Raw genomic sequence first — 24680 nt, 5'->3', positions numbered from 1 at the left:
TACAATGCTTGATAACTAAATATCCTTGCTCTTCAATATTTTTTGTGCTAATCATATCAGTTTAAAAGTCATTTATATTATAACCTTATTGGAATTTTTTTCTTGACCTTAACTTTATAATAATGTCCTGACAAACCGTTTAATAATCCACATGATGACCTAGAAATAATTCACTTTTCATAATTTGCAGTGGGAATATTCACTTACAGTAGTAATTCTGTGCTTTTGAAAGTGCATTAGAGCATCATGTATTGAAGCTAGGAAACAATAGGAGACCATCAATATCCTCCCTTTGACATCACAGGCTAATGTTTACATGAAATTTGATAATATTTGCCTGAGACAGTTTCATTTACCAGATTAATACAGTTTCCTCCATTGCATATTTCTGATTTCAAGAGGTATATTCTGTCCTAAATGTTCTTTCATCATTAATTCATTTATCCCATTTTTCTTCTGGATGTTTACCCTTTAAGATCTTTCCAATACTACTGGAAATGTTTTGAGTATTCCACAAGTGTGATAGTTCCAATATTACAGAAAATGGTGAATATTCTAGGTAATCCTACACTAACTAGACAAATCAACACAAGGATGTTACAGTATAAAGGTCAAATGAACTCAGGAAAGCAAAATTATGTATTTCTTACCATCAAGAAGTAAATGAATGGATATTTTGGATATGTAGAACAATCTGAGTAGCAAAATTTGAAATGTAAGTGCCATCTGCAACATATCAATGATTGATAAACTTTAGAAACTACATCTTGGAGAATCTCATCTCTTACCTCAGGTCTAAAATATATATATTTACCTGATACTAGCAAAATTAAAATAAAATGAAATATCAAATAACAAGTTTTATTCTCTGAAAAACTAACTTCAATCTGAATATTTATTTTTCCTCTTTGCTATATTTTAGATAGTTTTTAAGGACTCCTGTTACAGTACTTATCATATGTTTGTAAATTATTTATGTCTCTTTTTACCATTAGCTTCTAATGCTTAAGGTTTGAAACAATTATAAAATTTTCGTGAAAATCTAATGTACACCACAATGTTTGGCACCTAGTACATGCTCAATGAATATTACCTTAAACTATTGATTTCACTGTAAATTGTTTTTGCCTAAATGATTATTTCTGTTGATTAATGTAATATAGTTTAGACATAGGTTTTTAGAATGAAAAATTATGTTGGCTGAAAAAGATGCTGAGAGAGTGGTTATATGATGGAGAATAAAGAATAAGTGACAAAGATAAATCATCGCAAAGCAACTTCTACTACTAGTTCTGGTACAGTAGCTTGTATCAAACCTTCCAGTAAAAATGATATAAAATAGATAAAACCCCAAAATCAGGCAAACAGAAAGTATTTGTTGCTAGAACTAAGTTAAAAGAAATACTGGAGAGAATTGTTCAGGTAAAAGAAAAAGAAACCTAGATAGAAAGATTAAAATGATGAAAAGAGGAAATACACAGGTAAACCCAATGAATGTTGAGTGATTCAGACAGTAACAGTGTCTTTTGGGTGTTTATATGTATAAAGTCTACAAAAATAATAGTGCAAACATCAAGGGATGGGGTGGTGTTATAATGTTCTATTCTCCTTGCTTTGTTCAGGAAGTAATAAGTGTACTAATTATAATTTAACTCTAATAATCGAGGATACATTTTGTTCTCTAGGGTTACCACTAATAGAATATGAAATTGACAAGCTAGTAGTGAAAAAATTCAATAAAAATTCCCATTTCATTAATATAAAATGTGGCAAAAAGGGGAAATAAAAGGAACATATAACAGAGCAAAGAAAACAAATATATAATTATAATAATTAAAAAATAGTGTCTAATTTACAAGAATAATACATAAGCTTAAAAAATTAAACCCTACATGCTACTTATAAGAAATTCACCTTGACTATAGTATTATAATAATCAAAAGTACAGACATTAACTTATAAATAACTGAATGTATCTATACTAACGTGAGATAAAGTAGACTGACACAACCATTCGTGGATCTAGAGAAAATCATTTCATAGTGGTAGAGAAGTAAATTCACCAGAATCACGTTTTAGTATAATAATGATTTATCTGATAATTTCCTGACCAAATACATGGAATAAAAATGAAATAAAAAGAAAAAAAATGCACATTATAGAGATTTTTAAGTTACTCAGCAGATTAAGAAAACAGAAAAAAAATATAAGAGTAATAAAGATTTCACTAACACAATGAAAAGTTTGACCCAATTGGTATACATTCACCCGATAAATGAATCTTTATGAATCTACATAGAAATATACCAATATCAGGAGTGCCTGGGTGGTGCAGTTGGTAAAGCCATCAATTCTTGGTTTCTGCTCAGCTTCAGATCTCAAGATCCTGAGATCAAGACCTGCATGGGGCTCTGCACCCAGCATGGAGTCTGCTTAAGTTACTCTTTCCAATCTCCCTGTCCAACTCCCCCGTCCCAACTCTCTTGAGTGTGTTCTCTCTTTCTCTCACAATCAACTAGGTAATTAATTAATAAATTCAAAAAAAGTAATTTACCAGCATCAGGTTATATGTTCTTCCTTAAAAAGGCAGGCACTTCAGCATTAACCTTTGATTTTCTGAGATAAAAACTGTTCTCCTACTCGAAAATAATAAAATATTTTAATGTGTTTTATTGATAATATGAACTAGAGCTATGGAATTATATTTCATAGGCATCATTTGCTAGTATATTTGATACATTTGGGTAATAGGCATTTTTCATTCTCTGACAAATTTGTAATAGGATCTTCTAGTGTGTTTATTTAAATTTGTGTGTTCCAATTCAAAGGCAATAGAATAGTTAAATTATGTAAAGAAGCTTCATGGCTAAAAATGATATTTGTAGTACTAAATAAAAGGAAGATAAAAAGAAGAAAAGTGTTAACATTTATAATATTCACTATGTTTAAAATACTGTTCAAAGGGATTTGCAGTCATTAACATGTTTAATCTTTAAAACAGCTACTCATTATATCATTTTATAAATAAAGAGACTGACATATAATAAGATAAGGTAATTTGCATGAAAAGAGTGCTATATTGTGAAATCAGGATGTCTAGCTTCAGAAACTGAGGCTCACCGAAAGTTGGGTATTTTCAATAAAACAATAAATTACATTTTAAAGCTTAAAGAGACAAATGCAGATAAGAAAGTCTCAATAAATTTGTATTTTAGAGGATGGATAATAAAAATACAGTAATCTTTTAGTGAAATCAAACCAATTGCACATTTTTAAGTTTTTTAATGACTATTTTAAACTTCCTTATGTCTACTGTAATAATATTGCAATATTGCATATATATTACTCAAATCAAAACACAGTATCAATGGTTGATAATTATTTAAGCTAAAAGGAAACAAAAAGTTTTTATTATAATTTAATATACTTTTTAATATGAGTTTTACTTATTTTTTAACTTTTTGAATATAGTTGACACAAAATGTTAACTTAGTTTTGGATGTAAAACATAATTCAAGTTCTCTATACACTGTATTAAGACTCATAACAAGTGCAGTTACCCTTTGTCCCTGGATATCACTATCATAATATCATTGACTATATTCCCTGTGCTGTATCTTTTATTCCTATGACTTATTTATTTCACAACTGGAAGGCTGTATCTCTCACTCCCCTTCACCCACTCTTCCCCCTCCCTTGACCTTCTCCCGTCTGGCAACCATAAGTTTGTTCTCTGTATGTATAGGTCTGATTCTGGTTTATGTTTGTGTATTCATTTGTCTTGCTTTATAGATTCCACACATGAATGAAATTCTATAATGTTTGTCTTTCTGTCTGACTTATTTCACTTAGAATAATATCCTCTAGATGTCACTATTTGTAGATGACATGATAAACATAGAAAATCCTAAAGACTCCACCAGAAATCTATTAGAAGTAATAAATGAATTCATTGCAATTGCAGGATACAGAATTAATACCCAGATATCAGTAGTGTTCTTATACACTAATAATAAGGTAGCACGAAGAAAATTAAGAAAACAATTTCATTTACAATTGCATCAAAAAGAATACAATACCTAGGAATAAACTTAGCCAAGGAAGTGAAAGACCTGTACTCTGAAAACTCTAAAACATCAATGAAAGAAACTGATGATGACACAAATGAAGTAAAAGGTACTCTATGCTCATAGATTGGAAGAATTGATATTTTAAAGTGGCTATACTAACCAAAGTGATTTACAGATTCAGTGCAATCTCTATAAAAAATATAACATTTTTCACAGAACTAGAGTAAATAAACCTAAAATTTGAATGGAACTACAAAAGACCCCAAGTAGCCAAAGCATCCTTGAGAAGGAAAAACAAAGCTGGAGTACCACAATTCCAGATTTCAAGCTACATTACAAAGCTGTAATAATCAAAATAGTATGATTCTGGCACAAAAATAAACACATAGATTGATGGAACAGAATAGGGTGTCCAGGAACAAACCCACACTTATATAGTTACTTACATTATGATAAAGGAGGCAAGAATACAAAATGGGCAAAAGACAGTCTCTTTAACAAATGAGATTGGAAAAACTGGATAAGTACACCCCCCAAAAAAAATAATTGGGACCACTTTCTAACACCATTCAGAAAAATAAAATCAAAGTAGATTAAATACTTAAATGTAAGACTTGAAACCATAAAGCTGTTGGAAGAAAACACAGGTAGTAATTTCTCTGACATTGGGAATAAGAACATTTTTTCTTTGCATGTCTTCTAAGGCAAGGGAAATAAAAGCAAAAATAAAGTATTAGGACTACATCAAAATAAAAAATCTGCATAGTGGAGGAAACCATGAATAAAACAAAATGGCAATATACTGAATGGGGAAAGATACCTGCAAATGATATATCCAATATGGGATTAATATCTAAAATATATGAAGAACTTAGACAACTAAGCACAAAAATAATCTGATTTAAAACTGGGCAGAGGACCTGAATAGACATTTTTCCGAAGAAGACATAACAGATGCCAGCAGATCCATGAATAGATGCTCAACATCACTCATCATCAGGAAATGCAAATCAAAACTGCAATGAGATATTGCCTTATACCTTGCAGAATGGCTAAAATTAAAAAAAAAAAAGGACAAGAAATAACAAGTGTTGGCAATTATGTGAAGAAAGGGGATTCCTTGTGCATTGTTGGTGAGAATGTAAGTTGGTACAGACACTGTGGAAAACAGTATGGAAATTTCACCAAAAAATTAAAAATAGAAATACTAAATGATCTAGCAACTTCACTTCTGGGCATTTATACAAAGAAAATAAAAAACACTAATTCAAAAAGTCATATGCATCCTTATGTTTATTTGCAGCATTATTTACAATAACCAAGTTATGGAAGAAACCTAAATGTCCATTGAGAGATGGATGGATAAGGAAGAGGTGTGTGTGTATGTGTGTGTCTCTGTGTGTGTGCGCGTGCGCACGTGTGCATGTATGCACACTGGAATATTATGCAGCCATAAAAAGATTAGATCTTGCTGGTTAAACATATTTTTAATATTTATTTCATCTATTTTATCATTTGCTTTATCTAGAAAATGTAGGGTTTTTTTAAGATTTGATTTATTCATAAGAGACACAGGGAGAGAGAGAGGCAGAGACACAGGCAGAGGGAGAAGCAGGCGCCATGCAAGGAACACGACTCGGGACTTGATCCCGGGTCTCCAAGATCACGCCCTGGACTGAAGGCGGCGCTAAACTGCTGAGCCACCCAGACTGCCCCAAAATGTAGTTTCTTTAGATCTCTCAGTTCATTTGAAGATGTGTGATATATCATACATCCTTCAAAAGAAGACAGTAAAAAGATACATGTGGAAGAATAAAATGATAATCATAGAGTTTAGAAAAAGAGAGAAAAGTTACATAGAAGGATTTCCGTAATGGCTTGAGCTTCATATTGAAGGACCTGGATACTCACACCCACCTCACGTTGATAGGAATCTCCTGCTTTCTGCTGGGTGGTGTCAGAAGAGGTCTAGGGTAGGTAAGGATATTCACCATCACCCAATTATAACAACACTGCTCCCTTAGTTGTTAATGCAAGCAAATTAGAAAACATGGGGTTTCTTTCCATCTGATTGTAATGAGGCAATAACCACCCCTACTTTTTCTCCTGCGGCAGTCTCAGAAGAAACCAGTTGAAGAGAAGATTTAAATAAAATCCAGAATCTCATGACATAAATGATATTATTCAGGTTGCAGGAAAAAAATAGTGTATTATACCAAAAGCCAAAAGATCTCAAACAGAATGAATAAAGGCAATGAATGAATACCAAAAATATATGATAGAGATTTTAGAATTATCTGATAAATATTTTAAAGCAGTCATGATAAAAAAAAATTCCTCCACAAGCAATCCAAACACTTAAAACAGATAAAACATTTAAAAGTGCTGGCAAATAAATCAAAAGACTCAGCAAAAACTGGAACATAGAAGAGTCAAATCAAAATGTTATGCAAGAGGGGCACCTGGCTGGCTCAGCACATGGAACATGCAACTCTTGATCTTGGGCTTCTAAGTTTTAGCCCCATTTTGGGTGGAGAGGTTACTTAAAAATAAAATCTTCAAAAAATGCTACACAAGAAAAGTACAATAAATGAAATGAAAAGCTCAAAGAGTGTGCTCCACAGAGAATATGGAGGCAATAGAGAAAATGACCAAGGAACTCAAGTAGAAGAAAAATTACCTCATCGAAATAACAGAAGTAGACTGAAAAAATTAAAAATGAACAGAGCACCAACGACCTACGGGAATAAAATAAAGAATCCAGCATGTGTCATTGGAGTCATGAAAGAAGAGATTGTAGGGCTAAGGAAGTATTTAAGGAAGCAATGACCAAAAACTTCCCAAATTTGGCAAAAGAGACATACACTTTCAGATGAGAAAAGCTGAGTAACTCCTAAATGGATAGGCACAAAGAAATCCATGCCATGTACATAATAATTAAACTGAAAACTGAAGACAAAAAAGTCTTGTAAGCAGCCAGAGAAAAGAACTTCTTGCCTCTGGGTGAAAGCCAGCAAGGGTATGGAACTCAACAGGATGCACTTAGGAGGTTTAATCAACACTTAGAGAATGCTCTGTTTACAATATTGGAATACACAGTCTGCAGCTCCTGGGTGGCTCAGTCAGTTAAATGCCTGCCTTTGGCTCAGGTAATGATCCCAGGGTCCTGGGCTTGAGCCTTGGATGGGGCTCTCTGCTCAGCAGGAAGCCTGCTTCTCCCTCTCCTCCTCCCTCTGCCTGTGTTCTCTCACTCTCTTGCTCTCAAATAAATAAATAAAATAGAGACAAACCGTGAGAGATTCTTAACTCTGGTAAATGAACAAAGAGTTGCAGAAGAGGAGGTGAGCGGGAGGTTGGGGTAACTGGGTGATGGGCACTGAGGAGGGCATTACATGGGATGAGCACTGGGGGTTATATTATATGTTGGCAAATTGAACTTCAATAAAAAACAATTGAAAACAAAGAAATAAAAAATCGTTGAAAAAAATACACATTTTTTTCAAGTATCCAAGGAACATGGTTTACTAAGGTAGACCATATCCTGGTCAATAAAACTTAAGCAAATTTGAACTGAAATCATCTAGAGCATGTTCTCTGATCACAATGGAATCCAACTAGAATCACTATCAAAAGTTAACAGGAAAATCCAAAACAACTGGGAACCAAAGAACTCACTTTATAACAGCCATTGTTTGAGTAGGAAGATTCAATGGAAATTTAAAAATACATTAAACTGAATAAAAATAAAATACAACATATCAAAATGTGTGGGATACAGCTGAAGTAGTACTAAGAGGCATTTTACTGTACTAAATACACGTGTTAGAAACAGAGTAAAGTCTCAAATTATTAATTTATGCTCCCACTTAAAGAACTGAGAAAAGAAGAAAAGCTCAATTGGAAACAAAGGGAAGGAAGTAAATAATAAAATAAGAGGTGAAAATTTGAAAACAGAGTAAATAATAGAAGAAAAAATCAATAAAACAAAAAATTGTTTCTTTGAAAGATTAATGAAATTGGCAAAATACTAGCAGGACTGACAAAGAAAAAATGTGAAAAAAACACACAAATTACTAGTATAAGGAATACAAGAGGGGAGACACCACCGACCTGACAGACCTCTAAAGGATAAGAGCATACTATGATTCATACATATGCATGGATCTGGCAACTCAGAGTTCACTCATTACTTAAACACACACACACACACACACACACACACACACACTTCACTTGATATGAAATATTTACTGTAGTGGTGCAGCTAAGGAAAAGAGTATGAAAGTTCCTCAAAAATTTAAAAACAGAACTACCATATAATCTAGCCACCACACTTCTGAGTATTTATCCAAAATAATTAAAATCAGAATATTTTTTAAAGATTTTATTTATTTATTCATGAGAGAGAGAGAGAGAGAGAGAGAGGCAGAGACATAGGCAGAGGGAGGAGAAGCAGGCTCCATGCAGGGAGTCTGATGGGGGCTGGATCCTGAGATTCTGGGATCACAACCTGAGCCAAAGGTAGATGCTCAACCACTGAGCTACCCAGGCATCCCTAAAATCAGAATCTCAAAGAGATACTCGTACTCCCATGTTCATTGCAGCTTTATTCATGATAGCCAAGAAGTGGAAACAACCTATATGTTCATTGAAGGGTCAATGGATAAAGAAAAAGAGGAAATCAGAAGGAAATCCTGTCATATACTACAGCATGGATGAACCGTGGGGACATTATGTTAAGTGAGGTAAGGTAGTAGTAACAGAAGGGCAAATACTGCATGATTTTACTTATACAAGATATCTAAGTTAGTGAAATTCATGCAGAAGTATGTAGAATGGTGGTTTCCAGGAGCTGGGAAAGATAGGGAAATTATGAGTTCTTTTTCAAGAGGTATCATTCATGCAAGATGAAAAAGTTTTAAAGATCCGCTGTACAACCATTGTTCATGTAGTTAGCAATACTGTCCACTTCAAAATTAGTAAGAGGATAGACTTCATAGTACATGTTGCTAATCACAATAAAAAAGGTTAATTGCTACTATTAGGTTCTTTACAATCTTTATCATACAAGTGCTGTGTGTCAATAAAATTGTGAACTCTTGTGCATGAAAAAAAGTCATTTGATATAACTGGATACAAAAACACAATTGCAGTGGATAAACACAAGTGTTTTAAAAAAAGAGAAAAATAAACATAAGAATGTTTCTTGTAATGCCATAGATCTTAGCTAGCATAAAAGAAAACAAAGTGAAATTTACAATATCATAAAAATGCTGTACAAATAGTTATATTTTCTATGCTGTACAGGAAAGGTAAAATATGAACATGAAAAAGTAAAAGGAGAAATATTAAAGATCTGTATTCTTAACTAAATTATTATGACCCGAATCATGTAAAGTTTAGTTATTTTTCAAGTACAAATTGACTCTAAGTTGAAAATTAAGGTGTGAAAAATACAACATAAGGCATTCAGTATCTGTCAAAGACTGAAGTTGTGGAATGTTGCAATGCCAATTTTTGAGACAGGTTTTCCACAAACACATTTTGAATCATCTAGATTAAGTTTTGCTTCCATGTATTCTATAGCAATGAGTGCTTACCCCAATCACAGCACTTACCATATTCCATAATAATAATAATCTGTATTCCCATGCTATTATGTGGTAGTTTGCCAGTTCCATGAAGATAGGCTAGAATAAAGTCCTTTTAATCATTTTTTTTCCTAAAGGCATGACATGTGATGAATAAGTGAACAGGAATGAAAGAAATATCTAAGGAGAGGAGGGGAAAAGGAGATGAAGCCTCACATGTACTATAAAGAGCATTTGAGAGTTGTGGGTTTATGAGAGCAATGAGCTATAAGGAATAAGCAAGGGCAGCCCGCGTGGCTCAGTGGTTTAGCACCACCTTCGGCCCAGGGTGTGATCCTGGAGACCTGGGATCAAGTCCCACGTGGGGCACCCTGCATGGAGCCTGTTCTCCCCTTGCCTGTGTTTCTGCCTCTCTCTCTCTGTCTCTCTCTCTCTGTGTCTCTCATGAATAAATAAATGAAATAAAAAAATAATACGCAAAGTTATTTCATTTAGAAATGTATATATGAAAGGCAAATACAGATTACCAATTATCAATCAGAAAGCTAAGCAACTGAAACCCTAGAAGGGAAGTTAAAAAAGTAAAGAATCCATTAAAAATAAGTGAGGATTTGGAGAGGCAATTTATAAAATAATTAGATATTTGATATCAATAGTTTACCAGGGATGTGCAAAGCAAAATAATAAGATAACATTTTTTTGCCTTGTAAAATATCTAATGTTGACAAAATTTAATTTGGACATTGAAAACACTTCATAACCTGGTGATACCATAGAATTTTTCACATTTATTAAGGCTAGTTTGGACATATCTAGCTAAGTTTAAAATTCAGCACTCCCATTTCTGGAATTCTGTCTGAAGTATATGGCACACAAGTGCACAAGGATATATATCCAAAGTTGTTCTTTGTGTCTTTGAAAACTAAAGACTAGAGCTGTCAATATGCCATATAACTATGTAGTCATTAAAAAAGAGAAGTAGGAGAAGTATACATGTGGATCCAGAATCAATGATATTTTACAGGGACACACAAAAAGATTCAGAAAATTATGCATAGTATAACTGATTCTGTAAATATGTATATATATGTGTATATGTATGTATATATACATACATATACACATATATATAAAATGCGTGGAAATATGCATATACCTGCATTTGCCTAGAAATGACCTAGAGAGAGATACATACTAAGATGATAACAATGTATCACAATCAACCTTGTGAAACATATGTGAATCAGGGAGATTTCATTTTACTTTTAAGAACTCCATTTCTTTCTGGTTTGGGGGGTTTGTGTGTGGATATTATAAACCTATTGTTGGAAAAAATGTACTTTGTTATGAATAATGTGATGTTTAATCAAACTTTGATATAAGCAAAACATGAAAACAAAATGAAGAATACAAATAAGAAAGCTTAAAAATAGGTAAAATTCTTAATTTGCCTCAAGAAAAAAAGGAAAACAACTGAAATATATGAATCAGCAGGCCCTTAAATAATTAGTGGACAGAGCCGAACATGTTATTTTAGGACATATGTCCTTTTTCCGAAGCCATCAGGGTTATGGGGCTTGTGAATATATAAAACAGCTCATAGATCAGATTGTAGCTGAAGGGATTCATGCTTGCATTTAGTTATGAAGTTCAAATTGGAAGCTGTTCAGGCAGAAAACTAATAGAAATGGGTGATAGCTAATTAACCTAAGGCTTCAAAGTAATTGCTCTGCAAGAAGCAATTTAAAAGGGACCTTTCTCCTTTTTTTATTTTATTTTATTTTTTATTTTTGAAAATCATAAAATGCCCTATTTGACTTTTGGTGCATGAGCAAAAATATATGTATACACACAAATACTGATTTTTTTTTTTAGAAATTTCTACCTTCTCCAACTTCTTAGTAACTTTTTTAAAGGCCAACAGAATCACAAGAACTGTGCTTTATATATTTATATTTATATATAAATTTATATTTGTATATAACTATGCTGAATATCCCAGATTTAAGACTGCTGTAAATGGAGATCATCAGAGAAGGTCTCTAAGTAAATATGGGTAGGAAGATAGGGTTATACTGATTAATTGCCTTAAGCCACCTGCCTTATCTCTAGTCAGCAGAGCCAGCTCCTTAGAGTATACAATTGTTTGATAGAGCAGTGGATCCCCTAGCAAAAGCATAGTGTTCTTGTGAAAAGAGAGAACAATGAACTTACAACATCCCAAATCATTCTCTGTCTGCCACGATCTACCACTCTGTCTTCCCAACTGCCATGCATGGTTCCTCATATTTTTCAAAAACATCCATACCTATATACCATGTACTCATTCCTTTCCAGGGAGAGGAGCTTCATATTTCCTACATTTCTATACTCAGTTCCAAATATAGATACTTTGGGTAATATGGTGTTCTCTCCCTCAAATTAGCTCATATTTCTGACTTATAGCTTCATGATACAGAAGCTTCATGTACAACCCACAGATTTGGAAATAACACCAATGTGGAGAATTCCCATCAGAACTTCTGCAACCCTGGATCCAATCTTTAATTGCATATACACTGGTTTAGATACATGCAGGGACCATCTACCCTATTATATAAACTTTAGGTTACATTACCCAATATGACTATAAACTAGTATATATTCATAAATAATATCCCAAGAAACATGGTTAGTTTTCTTGGTGTCTCCAAGAGTCAAGCTATCAATAATTTAGATTTCCATAGATTTAGAACTCCCATAGAACCATGGAAGGTTTTTTTTTTAAAGAATTATTTATTTATTTTTATTTATTTTTTTAAGATTTTATTTATTTATTCATGAGCAACAGAGAGAGAGGGAGAGAGAGAAGCAGAGACACAGGAAGAGGGAGAAGCAGGCTCCATGCAAGGAGCCTGATGTGGGACTTGATCCCCAGACACCAGGATCACACCCTAGGCTGAAGGCAGGAGCTAAACCACTGAGCCACCCAGGGATCCCTTGTTTATTTACTTTAGATAGAAAGAGGGGAGGGACAGTGGGAGAGGGAGAGAATCCTCAAACAGACTCCTCTCTGAGCACGGAGCTTGATGCAGGCAGGGCTCTATCCCATGACCCCAAGATCATGACCAGAGCCAAAATCAAGTGTCCAACACTCATCCAAGCTACTCAGGCACCCTGAACCATGGAAGTTCTTAAGATGGCTTCTGTCAGTTGTCCTGGATTCAAATTTTGAATACATTTTCTTCCCAACCTTAGTTTTCATGCTGATATAGTTAGTTGAGGATTGTGTTTATCCTGGCCCAACTACTCTGGTCAAAGACAGATTGATTACTTAGATTTTTTTTTAGATCTGAACCATTTATCTTTCTGGTAGAATCATGGTGGGAAGGATTTTCCTAAGGTACGTTGGCTACATGCTAGAGATATGGACACAAAAGTTAAGCTACTTTACCAAGATAAAGTGGAGTTAATTTTCTATGACATAAAATGCATACTAAAATCATTTAATTTTCAATATTGGTTATGATTGCCTACAATTATATAGAAAACTTCTTCAGGGAAGATATCGTGTTCTAAGATTTTGTTGTCTGTTGGATCATGAAATGGATAATGATATGTGGAGAATTTTACTTCATCAACTGGTTTATAATTCCTAACCATAAGATATATGATAAATACCAATGATTTTGCTAGGTGTCTTACCTTTTAAAAAAAGAAAATTAGGGATCCCTGGGTGGCGCAGTGGTTTAGCGCCGGTCTTTGGCCCAGGGCGCGATCCTGGAGACCCAGGATCGAATCCCACGTCGGGCTCCCGGTGCATGGAGCCTGCTTCTCCCTCTGCCTGTGTCTCTGCCTCTCTCTCTCTCTCTCTCTGTGTGACTATCATAAATAAATAAAAATTAAAAAAAAAAGAAAAAAAAAAAAGAAAATTAGAAATTTACCTAGCTCTTGCCATTTACAAAATTATAGTAATATAGGTCTTAGAAAAACAAAAAAAATTTTTTCAAAATTACATGTCTCCTGGATTGTTTGTGCTATATATAACATTAATGTCTGTTTATTTGTCTTTTGTTGCAGGATTTATTTATACATGTGGTGGAACTTTAAAAGGACTTAATGGCACTATAGAAAGCCCTGGTTTTCCATACGGATATCCAAATGGTGCAAACTGTACATGGGTAATAATAGCAGAAGAACGGAATAGAATACAAATTGTATTTCAGTCATTTGCTCTAGAAGAAGAATATGACTACTTATCCTTATATGATGGACATCCTCATCCTACAAACTTTAGGACAAGGTTAGTGCATTTTGAATGGAAGAATGGAGGGCAAATACATTATGGGTAAAGTTTATTTTACAAAGGATAAGTAACATTTGTAGTGCAATTTTAATAAAGTCATATTCACCACTTAATTATTGTTCATTTGGAAATATATCATCTCATGCACAAGTTAGTTCAGTATCTTTGGCTTCATAATGCTAGTATATTAATATTATCTCTCCAAAAAAGTGAATGTAAATTGAATTATGACCTCTTTATATAGGTTAAAGATGTTTTGTATTTTTAAATACTTATTTTCAGGCTTTATTATTTATGAGCATAACTGTTGATAAAGTGAGAGCATACCGTGTAATGTGGCTACTCAACTTTAATATACAATATGCTAAAAATATTTAAAAATCAATATTCATATAAGAAAATGCATTAATTTTATATAATATGTATGGTTTATAAAATTTAAATATCTAAAAAGTAGGCCTTTTTATGTCACTAACTGGGAAATTTACATTTCTGTCCATACAACTGAAATTATTTTCAACCTACTTGATAAAACAGGAAAATTAACTGACACCTGTCTATTATTTAAGTGGTTCTTCAAAATTTCTTCTTGGAAAATAGGGTGTCTAAACATATGAGAAATTTTTGCTGTCTTAGTAAATACTCCTTTTAAATATAAATCAACTTTAATTCAACCAAGTTCAAAATGCCAGATATACATATTTCAGCTAGCCTCAGATTTTTACCAATGTGAGTAATTTTTTTAGCTGTAGTAAACTGTTTTTGAACTCTTAATTCAAAATATTCTAAGCAGATACACTCTAAGAAAAGATTCTCTACATACTTGGGGATGTTTACACCATAATGATAGTCAAAAATGTCTGAGTTTTTTCAAACCACTTCTATGCAAAGTTCACTAGATTGATTAGGATAAAGGTTTTGTTTGTTGTTATATATTCAATTACTGAGTATTTTTAATTGCTTCTTCCCTTTACATGAAGTCTTTCAATATCTATCCCTCTAAGAAATATACAATAAGGCTGACGTGTCTGACACTGTTACTTTATTAGTATGGCAAAGACCATTAAAAACTGAATGTCTTTTGTTAATGACATAGCACTAAGTCAAGATAGAAAACAGAGGGCGCTGTGTATACTAGATGGTGTATGGGGGTGGTGGGGAGGTATTTGAGTTCACCTGTACACATCCAAACAGATTATAGGCTAAAGGAAAATAAGAAAGATAATTTTTAGAGTTCCCAGTTGGCTAAAATTATGTATGTAAAAGGACAAACCTTTTTTTGGTATATTTTCTTTACAATAGCACTTTGTGCAATGTAATTGGTGTAAATAGAAAAAAGAAAGAAACTTCTCAATGCTACCTGGTAGTTTCTAACTATAAAAATCACTGATAATATGGGTTGCATAAGCATCTATTCTCTTTAGATCCACTTGAAAATGAGAAAACGCATTTTTATTTTACCTCTGCTCCTTTTTTTTTTTTTTTAAAGAAACAATTGTGGCCTCTGGGAAGTTAAAAGACTTTGTCAGATGGGGAAAATCAATTTTTTCTTTTCATTCTTTCTTTCTTAATTTGTAAATGGGAATAATAGCACTTAATTTACAGAGATTCTGTGCATGCTACAATGTAATGAAATCTCAATAAATCTAACATTTATTATTTATTAAGTCCCCTGTACCTGACACTAAGTATTTTGTATTCATTATATTATTTAAATTCTCAAACAATGTGAAAAGATTCTATTATTATCAACGTTTTACAACTGGGAAAATAAATCTTACATTACTTGCCCAAAGTTAATTTTGTTGAAAATAGCAAGTGGCAGGATCATCACTGCAATGCAAATTTGTTTCAATTCAGAGTTTAAGCTTGTTAAAAAAAGAAATAAAATTCATAATATATAATTCATAAATAATGTATATAATATCCATGGCTTAAATATATGATATATGAATTAAAGCCTGTTTTTCTTTGACAAGATTTAATGAATAAGATAAGTAACAAAACAAATTTTTTAAAAGATGTTATTTATTTATTCATGAGAAACACAGATTGAGAGGCAGAGACATAGGCAGAGGGAGAAGCAGGCTCCTCGCAGGCAGCCTGATATAGGACTGGATCCCGGGAACCCAGGATCATGACCTGAGTCAAACGCAGACACTAAAACGCTGAGCCACCCAGGTGTCCCAAAACAAATATTTTTAAGCATGTATAACATACAAAGATATAACCCAAAAGATAAATTACAAATTTATTCGTGGTATTTGTTTTATGGTCTTTTAATATGTACTCTATACCATTTTGCTCACAGTTGGATGTAAAAAGGTCTTTATGCTTAAGGAAATACTACTGGTAATGTTACAACTGATTTTAATTAGTAAGACCAGGGAGGAGAAAATCCAGTGTGTAACCTACAGCACCTTCCAGACTGTGTTATATACAAAGTCTGCTGTTTGATTAGAAGTTGAAACTGCTGCTGGCAGTTTTGATTCATTTTTGTGTATGTCTATTTGACTAACGGTTTTCTTGCTTTTTGTTTCTCTCACATTCTCAATTAATACGTCTTTATGGTATGTCTGCTGTTCTCTGTCTTTGTAAATTGATACTTATATTTAGTTATTTTCCATGAGCTCCAATAGATATTTTTTAATGGCTTGCTATACCTGGCTTACATAAAGCAGAGAAGGTAGTTTGTAGGTCTTGTCATTCTTGCTTGTATAAATAGAAAAACATATTGGATTTGGCAAACACATTTCATACTTTCAAAGTAGTCTCTAAACCTCCAATTTTTGATGATCCTGCTTGTTTTCCTGTGAGCTGTTAATTTATTAAATAGAATTTGATATTGGGGGCTAAATGTTGTACACCAAGACACCATTAGAGAATTGCTTCATAGTTGTGCAACTCGCTTAGATGCATAGAAGTAATTCTAAGCTTCTTTTTCTTTTTTATGTATTTTATTTTCTCAATAAGAAAATTATACCAAAAGTAAAAAAAATAATTTTAATCTTATGGACTTTATTTACATATTTAGGATCATACTACATGCGCTATTTATGTTCTTATTCAATCTCCCGACATTAAAATATACATATTTCACATGTGACTAGAATTTTTATCATCAAATTCTTGGATGCTTATATTTAATTATACTATAATTCATTTAAGTATTCTCATATTACAAGGGATCAAGTTGATTGTTTTTTCTTTTTATAAGTAATTCAGCATTAGCTTTAATCCAGATAACAACCTCAATCACCATCCATAGGTGAAAAGTATTCCAGAAAAACAGTGTTTCATTCCAATCTCTGTTATAAAATTGACATGAAACGTGCTCAGGACCAGTCAACACACAAAATAAATCACAGTATCAAGGTGTTTCCATTTACACTTTTTTATCCTATTGTTAGAAACAAAGTAAGTTTTTAATAATGTTTGATTTTCTAAAGAAACAACTTCTAAGGCTGCCATTGAAAAAAGGAGGTAATTATTATAAAGTTTTAGTATATAAATGGCCACAACATGAATTTTATCTTCTTAAATTGCAATGAAATTTCTTGAATTAATAATGCCAATAAAGTAAAGCAAAAATAAAAGCAAAAAATAGGCAAACATAGGGCAGGTAAGTGTAAACATAAAAACACTCTTCTTAGAGGAGACAGGCAATAAAAATAACTGCTATACAGAAATAGAAATCCACCTGGGGAGGACAGGTAGCGCTAAGAGAGTCTTCTGTTTTAGTTTTTTTCTGGTTTCATGAAGATAATTGACATATAACATTGTGTAAGTTTAAGGTGTACAACATGATAACTTGATATACATATACATATTGTGAAATGATTACCACAATAAGGTTAACACCTCTATCACCTCACATACTTGCCATGTCCATGACTCATTCTATCAGCAACTTTCAAGTGTATAAATACAGTATTGTTAGCTATAATCACCTTGACATACGTTAGATGCCCAGGACTTTTTCTCTTATAACTGGAAACTAATAATATTTCAACAAAATCTCCCCATTTTCCCAACCCCCTGCCCCTGGCAACGCCATTCTACTCCATTCCTCTGAGTTAGGCTTGATTATTTATTTATTTATTTATTTATTTATTTATTTATTTATTTATTTAGATTTTATTTATTTATTCGAGAGAGAGAGAGAGGCAGAAACACAGGCAGAGAGAGAAGCAGGGAACCTGATGTGCTATTGAATCCTGGGACTCCAGGATCACGCCCTGGGCTGAAGGCAGGTGCTAATACCACTGAGCCACCCAGGGATCCCCTAGGAATTTTTAAAATCCATATGTAAGTTATATATAACACTAGTGGTTGACTGATCATCTATTGATGGACACTTAGGTTGTTTCTATCTCTTAACTGTCGTAAACAAAGTTTCAATAAAGGTGTAGTTATTTCTTCAAGATAGTGACTTCATTTCCTTTGGACATGTGCCCAGAAATAGAATGCTGGATTACATGGTTGTTCTATTTTAAATTTTTTGAAGAATATCCATAGTGTTTTCCATAGTGGCTGAAGAAATGTACATTTCCATTAATGTTACACAGGGGTTTCTTTCTCTGATATCCTCACCGATACTTGTTATCTCTTTTCTTTTTTGATAATAATCTTTCTAACAGGTGCGAGGTGATATAATTTTCATTTGCATTTCTCTGATGATTAGTGATGTCAAGTAACTCTTAGTTTACCTATTGAGCACTTGTGTGACTTCTTTGGAAAAATGTTTATTCAAGTCCTTTGCTCATTTTTAATTGGATTATTTGTGGTATAAGATACAGATCAGATTCATTCTTTTGCATATGTTTATCTAGGTTTTTTAAAAAAGATTTTATTTATTCATGAGGCACACACACACACACACACACACACACAGAGGCACTGACACAGGCAGATGGCTAAGCAGTCTCCATGCAGGGAGCCCGAAGCAGGACTCGATCCCAGAACCCTGGAATCACACCCTGAGCCAAAGGCAGACGCTCAACCACTGAGCCACTCAGAAATCCCATATTTATCCAGTTTTCCCAGCACAATTTATTAAAGAGACTGTCCTTTCCCCCACTGGCTATTTTTGGCTCACTTACCAAATATTAATTTACTGTGCGGTGGTGGTGGATGATTCTTTCTTGGTTCTCCATTCCGTTCCTTTGGTCTAATGTGTCTGATTTTTACCAGTACCATGCTGATTTAATGACTGTGGCTTTGTAATATATTTTGAAATCAGGATATGTGATGCATCCAACTTTGTTCTTCTTACTGCAACTTTGTTTTTTTCTCATGCTTTTTCTTACTGAAGTGCTTTGACAATTCAGGGTCTTTTGGGGTTCCATATAAATTTTAGGATTGCTTTTCCTACTTCTGTAAAAAGTGCCATTGGAATTTTGAAAAGGACTACATGGACTGCACAAATAACTTTGGGTATTAAGGACATTTTAATAATACTAATTCTTCTTTCTGACCCATGAACAAGGGATAGCTTGCCATTTATTTGTGTCTTTATTTTTTTCATTAAAGTCATTTTTTTCCAGTGTGTAAGTCTTTTACTTCCTTAGTTAAATTGATTCCAAAGTATTTTATTGTTTTCAATGCTGTTATAAAGGTATTGTTGCCTTTATTTCTCTTTCATATAGTTTATTTTTAGGGTATAAATATGCAACTGATTTTTGTATATTGATTTTGTTATCTGCAACTCCACTGAATTAGTTTATTAGTTCAACAGGGTGTTGGGGTCTTTAGGGTTTTCTATATATAAGACCATATCATATGCAAAGATAAATTTACATTTTCCTTTCACATTTGAATGCCTTTTATTTCTGTTTCTTATGTGTTTGCTCTAGCTAGGACTTCCAATACTGTGTTGAATTTTAGTAGTGAGAGCGGGCAACCTTGTCTTGTTCCACATCTTAGAGTAAAACTTTCAACCTTTCATCATTGAGTATGATGTCAGCTGTGGGGTGGTCCTATATGGACTTTATTATGTTATGTTCCTTCTGTATCTAATTTGTTAAGAATGTTTATCATGAATAGATGTGAATTTTTGTCAAATGCATTTTTCTGCATCTATTGAAATAATCATACAATTTTTATCTTTCATTATATTAATGTGATGCATCACATTGATTAATTTGAATATATTAAAACATCCTTGCATCCCAGGGATAAATCCTACAATCATGGTGTATAATATTTCAATGTGCTATTGACTTTAGTTTTCTAGTATTTAGTTGAGATTTATAAATCTATATTTGTCAGGGATATTAGCCTGTAGTTTCCTGTTCTTGCGTTGTCCTTATCTGCCTTTGGTAACAGGGTAATGATGGCCTCATAAGATTTGGAAGTTTTTCCTTCTCTTCAATGTTTTGCAAGAGTTTAAAAAGACTTGTCTTTAGTTCTTAATATATTTGGTAGAATTCAACAGGAAGCCATCTGATTATGGGCTTTTTATTTGTTCAGATTTTGTTCTAGGTTACCTATTTTTGGGGTGAATAATTGTTCATAGTAGTCTCTATGCATTTCTGTGGTATCAGTTGTAATGTTTCTTCTTTCATTTCTGATTTTATTTATTTGAATTGTTGCTCTTTTTTTCTTAGTCTAGCTACAGTTTTCTCAACTCTATTTATCTTTTCAGAATATCTGCTCTAAGTTTTGTTGACCCTTCTATTGTGTTTCTGGGCTCTATTTCATTCATTTATCTTCTGAAATTTGTTATTTTTCTTCCTTCTGATAACTTCTGGGCTTAGTTTGTTCTTTTTCTAGTTCCTTGAGGTGTAAAGTTAGGTTGTTTATATGAGATTTTTCTTTTTTCTTAATGTAGGCTTTTGTCATTGTGACTTTCCACTTAGAATTGCTTTGCTTTATCTGATAAAGTTTTGTTATGTTATGATTCCTTTTTTGTTTGTTTGTTTCAAGGTTTTTTAAATTTCTCTTTTGATTTCTTCTTGACTTATCAATTGTTCAGGAGTGTATTAATTTCCACATATTTATAAATTTTCCAGTATTTTTCCTATTATTGAATTCTAGTTTTATATTACTGCATTTAAAAACTAAATCTAATATGATTTTAATCTTCTTAAACTTATTAAGACTTGTTTTATGACTTAACCTATTATCTATCCTGGAGAATATCCCATGTGTGCTTGAGAATAATCTGTATTCTGTTGCCATTAGATAGAATGTTCTCTATGTATCTATTTGGCCCATTTGATCTAAAGTATAGTTCAAGTCCAATGTGTCCATAACGATTTTCTGTACGGATATGTATTCATTGTTGAAAATGAGTACTGACATCTCCTACTATGATTTTATTGTAGTGTATGTCTGCTTTCAGATCAGTCACTATTTGCTTAATATATTTAAGTGCTCAGAGATTAAGTGTTCATATATTTACAATTGTTATAACATGTTGATGTATTGACTCCTGTTTCATTATAAATGACATTTGCCTCCTAGTACAATTATGAATTAACCTCCATTTTATCTAATAAAGCATAGGTAACCTTGCTGTTTTCTGGTTTACATTTCCAGAGAATGTCCTTTTTCACTACTTCACATTAGATCTCTGTGTATTCTTAAAGTATATTTATTGTAGATAGCAAATAATTGGGTCCTGTTTTTACACATCCAGCCATGCTATTCCTTTTTTATCTGAGAGTTTAATCCATTTAGATTTAAAGTAATGATAGTTAAACACTTAGATCTGTCACTTTGTCAATTGTTTCTGACATTTTGTAATTCCTTTGATCCTTTCTTCCTCTCTTCTGTCTTCCTTTGTAAATTGAAAATTTTCCATAGTGATATGCTTTGATTCCCTTCTTTTTATCTTTTGGTATCAATTATAGGTTTTTACTTTGTGATTACTACAAGGCTTACTTAAAATATCTTATATACACAACAGTCTATTCTGTGCTGGTGACAACTTCAGTTGCATATAAAAACTCTATCCTTTTATTACTGTCCCCCACATTTTATGTCACATTTTACAACCTTTAATATTACATATCCATTAACAAACTATTGTAGCTGTAGTCATTTGTAATATTTTTGTCCTTATCCTTTATATTAGGGTTAAATCTTAACAAGAGTTGAAAATTAAGTCCTTATAATAGCTACACTATAATATTAAAGAATTGTAAATTTAACTATATACTTACTTTTACCAGTGTTGTATTTTCATATGTTTTCATGTTACTAATTAGCATCTTTTCATTTCAGTTTGAAGAACTCATTTCAGAACTCGTTGTAAGGCAGGTGTAGTGGTAAACTCCCTCAACATTTGTTTACTTGGGAGAAATCTTTATGTCCCCTTTTCTGAAGGATAATTGTCTGGTAAAGTATTCTTGGGTTAGCAGTTTTTTTTGTTGTTGTTTTTGTTTTTTTTTAGCACTTCACATATTCATCCCACTCTCTCCTGGTCTGCAATATTTCTGCTGTGAAGTCTACTGATAGCTTTATGTGGGTATACTTTTATATGAGGATAATTTTTTCTTGCTGCTTTAAAATTACTTTGATTTTTAAATAGTTTTATTTTGTGTCTCAGAGAAACATTGTTTGGGGTTGAAATTTTGAGATTACCTGTTATCTCCATGAAATTGACTTTCAAAATATCTCACCAGACTTGTGAAGTTCTCTGTCATTAATTCTTTAACTAAACTTTTTTTCTATTTTCTTCTTCTGGTTTCCTTCTGCAATTCCAATAATATATAAGTTGTTTCACTTAATGTATCCCATAGTTTACATAGGCTTTCATTGTTTTGTTTTGTTTTGTTTACCTCTGTGTGGGTAATTTCAAAGGACCTGTATTCTGTTTCACAGGTTCCTTATTCTGTTTGATCCATTCTTTATGATGTTCTCTACTATATTTTTCCATCCACTCATTGTCTTCTTCAGCTCCAGATTTTATTTTTTTTTCATGTTTTCTATCTGCTAAATTCATTTTCTTCACATTATTGTGTTCTTTATTTCCTTGAATTGTCTTTCTGTGTTTTCTTGTAACTCACTGTTGTTCCTTAAAAGAGCTGTTGTGAATTTACTTATTTTGCAAATCACCGATCTTTTTCTTTTTTTGAGAATAGTCACTGAAGCATCTTATGTTCATTTGGTACTGTGCTTTCTCCTTGATTTTTCATGTTCCTTGGAGTCTTGTGTTAGTATCTTCAAATTTGAGAAAGCAGTCACCTCTTCCAGTCTTTACTGACTGACTTCAGGAGACAAATATTCTATCGGCCTTTCTAGGAATTCTGGGGCCTTATCAGCCCTTTTATCTGGTTCACTAACTCTACTCTTCTTGTTCCCTCTTGTGGTGAAATTCTTAAGCTTGCATACTTGCTCTCAATTTTTCAAAGCAAGGCCAGGTGATGACAGCCTCACTTTTACTTTCCCCAGGGTGGTGCTAAATGCTCAATTTAATGATTTCTTCCAGATATTCAGAGAAAAGCCAGCTTTCCACATGTATTCACTAGCCCTCTGCAAAAGCTTGCCATCAGAAGCATACATAGACAGCCAATCATGGCATGGGGGTGAGTGTAGGGGAAGTGTGAGGAGTGCTGGGGGTGCATGGGTCAGTTGGCGCATCTGTAGGTGAGGCATCCCTACCAGCTCGTGGGAAGAATTCCTGGGGAGTCCATGGTGCTATAAGCAGACTCTATATCCCTCTGATGCCTTTTGAGGGCCATATCTTCCCATCTCCCAACTGATCTCCATCCCCCACTGTTCTGGGCAGGATGAGAAAGAAGTGGATCTTTCTGGCAGCATCCTACAACCTGGAAAATCTGGGCTGGCATTCACATATTCTCACTTCTTCCCATGAGAGAAATCAAGAGCTAAGAAGCCTCAGCTGTGTCATATTGAGGAAAGAATGGCACAGGTTAAGTGAAACTGTTCTTCTTGCCCTCTTTAATGCATCCAATCTTAAATTGTTTTGCTCCAGTTGTGTGCTGTAACATCTCTGCTAGACTCCTGGACTTCTAGAAAGGGTATCTCATCTACGGACAATTGTCTAAATCAGTGTTCTTTAGGGGAAGATGGTAGAAAACTTTTATTCCAAGATGGTAACATCACTGAAATTTGATTTTTCCACTCAAATGTTGTGGTCTGGGCCAGTTGAATAGAACCAGCAAAAGCTGGGATGAAAAATGGAAGTGAGAGACTTCCAAGGAAAAGGAACAATGAGGACAAACATCCTAATTGTGGATCATAGTGTGAAGATGAATACACAATAAGGCCTGAGAAGTTGATACAACAGAGTAAGACCATACAAAGTCTTGTAAACACTAAATTTTTTTGAGTAAGTTAAAAGCCCACCAAAGAATTTTGAATAGAGATGTGACATGATCTAACGTGGACCACCATCAACATAATCAGTCTTTTGCACTGCACAGTTTCCAGGCCTTGGAACCAGCAATCCAGCCTGTGCTACTTTAGCCAGGTTCATGACCCTACCCCAACCTATGGTACTATTTCAGTGTGGGGAAGGGAGATGCATTTTGTACTGCATTCACAACAAGGAGGACCTTTTTTAATTTCTCCCATCAATTTTTGCAATTCCCATAAACTGTGACCCTATTATATTTTAGGTTCTGAAAGGATCACTTTAAGCTACTCTTTGGAAAACAGAATCTGTCAACAACTAACAAAAAGTTACCATTTGTTGATATAGTGAATTTTGTGATAGAAGTAGATATGACATGAATAACAAGTTACATAATACGCAACATCATT

The 24680-nt window shown here is 33.2% G+C and overlaps 1 protein-coding gene across 3 annotated transcripts in view; it reads left to right on the top strand.

Moving 5' to 3' along the window:
- Positions 1–24680, top strand: part of CSMD3 (CUB and Sushi multiple domains 3) — a 1184516-nt gene that overhangs the window by 111441 nt on the left and 1048395 nt on the right. For all 3 annotated transcript variants that reach the window (XM_055314112.1, XM_055314111.1, XM_055314109.1), the window contains exon 2: positions 13721–13943. In XM_055314112.1, coding sequence (XP_055170087.1) covers positions 13721–13943 — 223 coding nt within the window. The remainder of the gene's footprint in view (positions 1–13720; positions 13944–24680) is intronic.

Source organism: Nyctereutes procyonoides, unplaced genomic scaffold (assembly GCF_905146905.1).
Source record: "Nyctereutes procyonoides isolate TBG_1078 unplaced genomic scaffold, NYPRO_anot_genome, whole genome shotgun sequence".
Lineage (NCBI taxonomy): Eukaryota > Metazoa > Chordata > Mammalia > Carnivora > Canidae > Nyctereutes > Nyctereutes procyonoides.
Note: the sequence above shows the minus strand (reverse complement) of the source record. Positions and strands in the feature narration are given on the sequence as shown.